General features: G+C 37.3%; 1 protein-coding gene across 1 annotated transcript in view; it reads left to right on the top strand.

The window, feature by feature from the left end:
• Nucleotides 1-7,338, top strand: part of LOC109465115 (phospholipid scramblase 1-like) — a 30,702-nt gene extending 23,364 nt beyond the window's left edge. Inside the window, exons 5-8 of the mRNA XM_019762257.1 lie at nt 1,245-1,488; nt 2,078-2,217; nt 5,945-6,106; nt 6,907-7,338. Of these exons, the coding sequence (XP_019617816.1) occupies nt 1,245-1,488; nt 2,078-2,217; nt 5,945-6,106; nt 6,907-6,963 (603 nt within the window). The 3' untranslated portion in view covers nt 6,964-7,338. The remainder of the gene's footprint in view (nt 1-1,244; nt 1,489-2,077; nt 2,218-5,944; nt 6,107-6,906) is intronic.
• The last annotated feature ends 449 nt before the right edge of the window (nt 7,339-7,787 follow it).

The following is a 7,787-nucleotide window of genomic DNA, read 5'->3' as shown; positions in this document are numbered from 1 at the left end:
TCTGCCCATATCTTCTGTTCACTTTGACATCAACTTTAGAACTGGCTTGGTATGACTGATTAGCTCTTATATACCCAGTCACTAACTAACTGGAAAAACCGGTTTAGCACATTGGGTCTCTAACTCATAATGGCCTGATGCAAATGTCTCTGTTTTACATTTCAGTGGCAAAAAAATTGAGTGATGTTGGGTAATGATTGAGGTGTGAAAATATTCAGTCTATTTTCCAAAACATTTTTAGGTAACTAATATGACTGTGCCCTGCTAGAATTAGGTAACTAATATGACTGTGCCCTGCTAGAATCGTATAAATACGATTCCCATCTCTACTAGTAGAGATGCCAATTGGCATCTCTACTTAGTAGAGTTGAAATTTGAAATTTATTTGTTGCTCATCATTTTAGAAATGTACAACAGCAGGGGGAGCAGAAGTGCATCCCCCTGAATTAGGTACAATTTGTCACATTATTTAAAAAAAACAACGTTCACATTGAAAAATAATACATCTAAACTAACATATATACAAAAGACACATATAAAAATTATTTACAACAGATATGCACAAAGTTGCTTGGTCAGGCTATGCAAGTTCCAATGTAGGGTTGGTGGTGTTAGAGCTGGTGCTAACAATTATATAAATATATATATATATAATTTCAATTTCAATTTTAATTTCAATTTTATTAAGTATAGTCAACATAGCAGGGGTACATACTCCTGAATTGTGTGGACTTTACATATTATTAAGTATATCTATCTATCTATCTTATATATAGATAGATAGATAGATAGATAGATAGATATAGATAGATATAGATATAGATATACATATTATATATATTTATATATAATTGCTTGATCAATTATCTAGCATTATGGCCGCAATCACCGCCGAAATTTATTAGTTGTAAAAAGATCAGTTCGGAGAAAGTCACGGCATCATAGGATTGTGTGGTGTAACAGCAGTGTTAAATGGCTCCAAACCAAGATCATTCCCCTTGTGAGTGAATCAAACCAGTTCAGTCTAAAACTGGCTTTCACTCCCAGTGAGCATTTGAGCTGGTGTCAATTCTGATGTTTTACTAAAGTGAGAAGAGAATTGCTTTGACAGTCTTTATTTCATTAACCCATCATCATGGAGTGGCTACATGACCAATGAAAAATGAAGGATACAGACAAGCTAAGGGACATGTTAACATCATCATTTCTGTGGCATTTATTTATTCTCTTCTTCTTTTTTCTAGCCTTCACTTGGATTTGAGACTAACAACAAATACAAGATCATGAATTCCCAGGGCCAGAAGGTATATTTTGCTGCAGAAGACAATGACTGCTGCTCACGACAATGCTGTGGAAACATACGATCCTTTGAGATGAAGATAATGGATAACAGTCAGAATGAAGTTATCCACTTGAGTCGGCCGCTGCGCTGCATGCACTGCATGTGGGCCTGTTGTCTGCAGGAGCTGGAGGTGCAGTCCCCCCCAGGTAAAAATCATGTAACAGCACTGAAATACTAGAAGTCATGTAAAATAAAAAGTACATTTTCCTGAATATCATTGCAATATCTGTAAAACGTCTACCTTAAAACTGCATTATGTAACATTAGGATAATACAAAAAGGCAATTTTCTAGTCTAGTCATTACAAAGTACAGTGTAAGTTGAATCAATTATCATTATTACTACTACAAACTATAATTGTCAGCCAGGAAGTGGAGGTGCCAAAGCTGGAAACACAGCTGTCAGGAATGTTTGTTAAAGACTTCATATTTTTGTACTCACAAAATGTATTGTTGCCAATCATACATGTCAATAATGTGTAACAATAACATAAATAACATAAAATAAAAGTGAAAGTAAATGACACTTAAGATATTCTAGTTTTTGGTGCAAAAAATTTTTTACATACTAACTTTAGTAATTGTAGTAATACATGCAACCTTTAAAGCAGTGTGACAAAATCTTCCATGAACAATAACGATTGAAAGAAACATATCTCCGAAAAGCTTTCAGAGACTGTAAACCAGTTAATAATACATGTAATGCAATGTAAGTTGAGAATATCCTTTTCAACAGGAACTACTGTCGGATGGGTGAAACAGACCTGGCATCCATTCTTGCCCAAGTTTGTTGTCCAGAATTCTGCTGGAGAAACTGTCCTCACCATTGAGGGTCCATGTCTGAATTGTTCATTCTGTGGAGATGTGGAATTCGATGTGAGCTGAATTTTGTTTCACCATATGGTGTTTTTGCTAGGCTAAGTTAAATCAACATATGTTGAACTAGAGTTCGGCGATCTCATACCTCCATGACATATTTAGTGCTTTTGTAAATCTTATGCATGATGATGACCACCTGTAAATGGCTACAATCCTGCTCATTAGCAAAAGTTTTATACAAATTATTCATATGGCCCTACCTAGTAACATGCAACACACTGGTGAAATCCTTATCATTTGGCATGGACAACGTATGATATCCTTGGCTATATGCAAGTATGACCTCTGACATACCTTACCAAATCATGTCAGCTGTCCAAACTTGATATTTGGTAAGTGGGTAGGTCTTGATGAGACCTGGAATTGATTAGATTTTGGGTCCCCTAGCAGCTTCCTATGGTACTGCAGCTGAACTTCCGGTTTTGATATCTCATGATATAGACATGCTAGGGTGACGAAATTAATGGTAGGTAGCTCTTGTGCTGGGAAAGAAGTGACGTAAGTTTGGGGCCCCTAGCAACTTTGTTTGGAACTGCAGGTGCATTTGTTTCATAACATTCGAAAGAGGATAACTCAAGACCCGGTTGACGGATCGTCATGATTTTTTGGTATGTAGGTAGCATGACGATTATGCAAATATGGATGTAATTTGCATGATTTATGAGGAAATTCTCTAAATCAGTTGCATTACATGATAGGAATATTCAAGCTTCTGGCATATGTAACTGCGAACGAGAGAATCACAGACAGATATTGATTATGTAAATAAAGACTTGATTTGCATAATTAATGAGAATATGTTGTAAATCAGCAATGGTAACTGCCTGGAATTTCGTTCTTATGGTCTTTGAAAGTTACATGTAAGTGAAGGTGAACATAATTAAACATAACATATTCAAATAAGGACCTAATTTACATAATTTATGAGGAAATGCTGGAATGGCATTCTTTGTTAAGATAAGAGTATTATCACGACTGTCTTTTGATGGAGAACATTATCAACTGATGTAATTCATGGAAATAAGGATCCCATTTGCATAATCAGAGGAAATAATCATTTGGCGAAGATATGAGATCGTGGAACTTTAGTTTTACATATGTTCATACCCCTGTGACACAAAGGCAGTGTAAATTCTCAAGAGTTTTATGTATCCATTGTTTTCTAAAAATCAAGCTGTAACCAGAAAGGCAGACCTTTGCCCCATACCAACAATTTGACCTATTCCCCTGCCGCACAAAATTGCTCCTAAATCACCCATGACCAAAATGTAGAGTGTTCGAATAGTCTGTACCCCCATATGCAGCAATGGAATCTTCCAACTCCTGATGTTGGAACATGTACATGTAGAACCCGGAGTTCTATTTGAACTGTTTGTTGGGGATTTGGGTTTTGAAGCTACAATTACTATTTTTACTCAAAGCAAGATAAATAAAAGTATTTCAAAGGGCTAAATCTGAAAATTGAACACTATAGTTTAAGCACATTTGGTGCTAAACTACCCATATGCTGAATTTCAGGTCATTTGGTTTTCGTATTAGCGCACATGAGCCAAAAATGTAAACGTAAATGTAAATGTAAACAAAAATGTAAATGTAACGTTACATTTTTGGTCAAAAATAGCAAAAAAAGTCAAATTTTACATAATTTCAAAGTGACACACGCCAAAAGCATGAATAATGTTCTGTGGGCTTGTATCCAAGGATCTCCCATACCAAATTTCAGGTCATTTTGTTTTAATATTAGGGCACATGAACCAATCTACTTTTTTGTCTGAAAATAGCCAAAAAGCCCTATTTTACACAATTTTGTATGCCAAAAGCTTGGATGGTGTTCTGTAACGGGAGGGGTCCTAATTCCGAACTATGTTCCATGCAAACCCACATACCTTTAATCGTAATAGTTTATCTGACCAAAAACCCGCGCAACATACTTAGTTATTATGTTGACAGATAAAGATCACTGTACACGACAGCAATTTAAGCTCCATATCTGTGTATTTCACTTCAGTGCAGTGCCTTGCACCCTAGCGTAATGGTTTGCAAAAGTTACGGCAGGTCTTTTTTTATTTGGTAATTTTGCCGGTGGGACGTTCTATCGCAATATCGGTGCCCTAATTCCAACTTAGAATTAAACACAGGTCGATCTGAGAAGAAGGTTTAGCATGTAAGATACACAATTTATGAATAAACTGAATAAATCTGCAACTGTTTTTCTATCCCAAACAAGTTCTCTTTTTACCATTACGCGACTTGCTCCAAAGCATTTTGTTTCAAAATCAAAACTGCATTTTTGACACGCTCATCAACCCCCAAACAAGCGTCAAATTCAAACAGATTTTTCACTCGTCTGTTGCCAGAGCGTACAAGCTAAAACAAACTTTGTGAGATTATCGATATCAACACAAAAACTTTGTCCATTCTGGTGGTTATTCATAGGCACGTGCTCCCATGCATAACGCCGCAACAAGGATTTTTCAAACTAGTACGGAATAAGGGCTAGGTCGGAATTAGGGCACCTCCCGTTACCGTTACCAATTAACACAAATACTGTGTCCATTTCTGTGGGTATTTATATGCACATGCTCCCATGCATAACGCCGCAACAAGGATTTTTAAAACTAGTCCGGAATGAGGGGTATTGAGGTTGGAATTAGGGCACCCCCAGTTAGACATGTGTCCAAGGTATCCCCATACCAAATTTCAGGTCATTTGGTTTTAGTACCAGGGCTCCAGGTCTGAAAATGCCCCCCCCCCAAAAAAAGGCCTGTTTCGAAAAAAAACGCCTGGGGGTTTTTGTCCACTCTACCTCTATGCCAAATTCTAGGTCATTTGGCTGAAAAATGGCAGAGTTTAATCCATTTAAAGAAATGGCAGGAGAAGAAGAAAGAGAAGAAACATGAGAGAAAGTAATATGTCTTCACCATTCTGTGGTATTGAAGCCATAACAATTTCAAAGGCCTGTTTCAAAAAAATGGAGGAAAAAACACCTGGGGATCAGCGTTCCCGCCAGCCCCGTCTCATGAGTGCGTCCAAAGCCTGTAACGCGTTATATAGGCATTACTTTTTCCAAAGTCACTACATGTATTTCTTTCGGAAATAGTTGGAAAATCCTTGGATACAAGCCCACAGAATTTGGGGTTTGTCCAAAAATGTACATTTTTGGCTCCTGTGCACTAAAATGAAAACCAAATAACCTGAAATTCAGCGAAAGGGTAGCTTGGCACCAAGTTCTCAGACTATAGTGTTTACTATTCACAATAATCCCTTTAAAATATTTTCATTTACATTACGTACTTTCAGTAAAAACAGAGATTGTAGCTTGCAAACCTAAATCCCCAACTTACACTGTGTGACAGTTTTAAATAGAACACTGGTTCAACCTAAAGGACGTTCTATCACAGGATATCCTTGGTTCTACATGTTCCAACAGCAGAAGGCGTTTGAAGATTCCATTGCTGCATGCATGGGGGTATAGACTATTGGTCAGGAACACTCCATATTTTGGACAGGGGTGATTTAGGAACGATCCATTTGTACGGGAGGGCGGATAGGTCCATTTTTGGTATAGGGGATATGATAAAGCCATTTACTGCATTTGCTCCCAAGAAAATGTCGGCCTTTCTAGTCACTTGAATTATCAATTTAAATGAAGTAATAAAAAATAAAATCATATTAACTGGTGTTGTAAAAAGGTAATTGATCCTAAACATGATGATCATTTCAGATAATGACTGCTGATGAAACCAGTAAAGTTGGCAAAATTTCCAAGCAGTGGAGTGGGCTTGCCAGGGAAATGTTCACAGATGCAGACAACTTTGGAATCCAGTTCCCAATGGATCTTGATGTCAAGGTCAAAGCTTGCCTGCTTGGAGCAGTATTTCTCATTGTACGTTTTCCTTTTCTTTTTTCCTTTTCTTTTAAAAGGAAACTTAGTGCAAAAGAAGAAAGCTAAGAACTCTTGAGTTTGATAGTCCTGGAATATAATAAAATCTTTCCAGGAGCAGGTGTTCATTGATCACTTGTGGTAAGCATCAGTGACAATGTGTTACATATCATATGCAGGTTGTGCATTCCAAAACATATTATTCCAAAACATGTTTTGGAATGGGCCAGGTTTTGGAATTCGACAGAAGATCCGCTGTGTTGCATTCCAAATCATGGCGCAGTTGGGTCACGATTTGGAATGTTTCATTGCGTGACCACGCTGTCAAACATAAATACAGTGTACAGTGGGTCATCAGGGATGCCATTTTGTGCCTGTCAAGTAAGCCGTGTTTTTCTGTATATGTGTTTTAAGATTAAAGTTGAGTTTACAATCAAAACACGTGATTATGAAACCCATATTTTGAATGTATCACGTTTTGGAATAAGATAATATGCATTCCACTTCGCATTATTCCCAATTATGTTTTCGAATAGATCACGTTTTTTTTCACTTCCTGAATTGCACTGTGTGCAACATAAAGGCAACATTAAAGTACTACAACATGATATTATAAACTTTCTTATTGAAACATTGCTCACAGTTGTTAAAATTCTTATATGTATTCCTATGCATTCGTCATTCCTATACATGTGCTTTATGTTCATTTCGTATTAAACGTTATTGCTAAAATTCTTATTAGTTTATTAGTATTCCTTTTCATTATATTCTGCACCTTGAAACCATATCATCTCTGCCAACAGGACTTCATGTTCTTCGAGCAAGTTGGGAATCAGGAACAGCAGAACACAGTCTGGTGAACACCAACATACCTGGCATCGAATCGATGCACATTGTGTTCAAACTTGTAAAATTCACTAAATGTACATGTATACATCCTCAAAAATGGCAGTTTATGTCGCCCCCGCCATTGTTCCGGTGTCCAAGTTCATCCTTTTTTTAATGAGAGGTCGAACTCTACATTTCTGATTTAGATGTATCTACATGTAAAGCGTATGGTTGGGGATAATGTTGACAACCGATTTCTTAAACTTATTTTTCCCCTTTATTTCTGATAAGGCCATACCGTCTTAATTTTATGGATGACATCCTCTGAAGTCCCCCAAACTAGTGCGCGCGGGCGATTAAAATAAAAATCCGGCCTAAAATAAAAATGCTACTAAACCACAGGAATGCAAAGCTGGTATTGTGAATTCGCGGCAGTACATAGAGACGTATAAGACAAGCCGGCACATGCAGGCTTTTTGCGGAACTTATGAATCGACACTGTACGTATGTAGTGAGTTATTGAGTCGTGGAGCTTCGGTAGCCTGGGTGCCATCCTCCAGAGTTACCACCTACGTATTGTCGCTAACTACCATGGACACCACAGGCCAGAGTGTCGGAAGACGTGATCTTTTTTTTTTTTTTTTGAGGGCGACAAGCGAAAATCAATGCGCGCGCGGATGTCATCCGTAAAATTAAATCGGTGTGGCCTAAGATAGTATGTCTTTAATTTGTCATCATGTCATGAAATATTTCCCATTAATCATGCAAATCAGGTCTTCATTTACATAATCTATATCTTCATGTGTTCCTCTCCTTCTCAATCACATCACATAAGTGTTTCATAATCCTAGTATCG

This window comes from Branchiostoma belcheri, unplaced genomic scaffold (genome assembly GCF_001625305.1).
Source record: "Branchiostoma belcheri isolate BF01 breed outbred unplaced genomic scaffold, Haploidv18h27 scaffold148, whole genome shotgun sequence".
NCBI lineage: Eukaryota > Metazoa > Chordata > Leptocardii > Amphioxiformes > Branchiostomatidae > Branchiostoma > Branchiostoma belcheri.
Note: the sequence above shows the minus strand (reverse complement) of the source record. Positions and strands in the feature narration are given on the sequence as shown.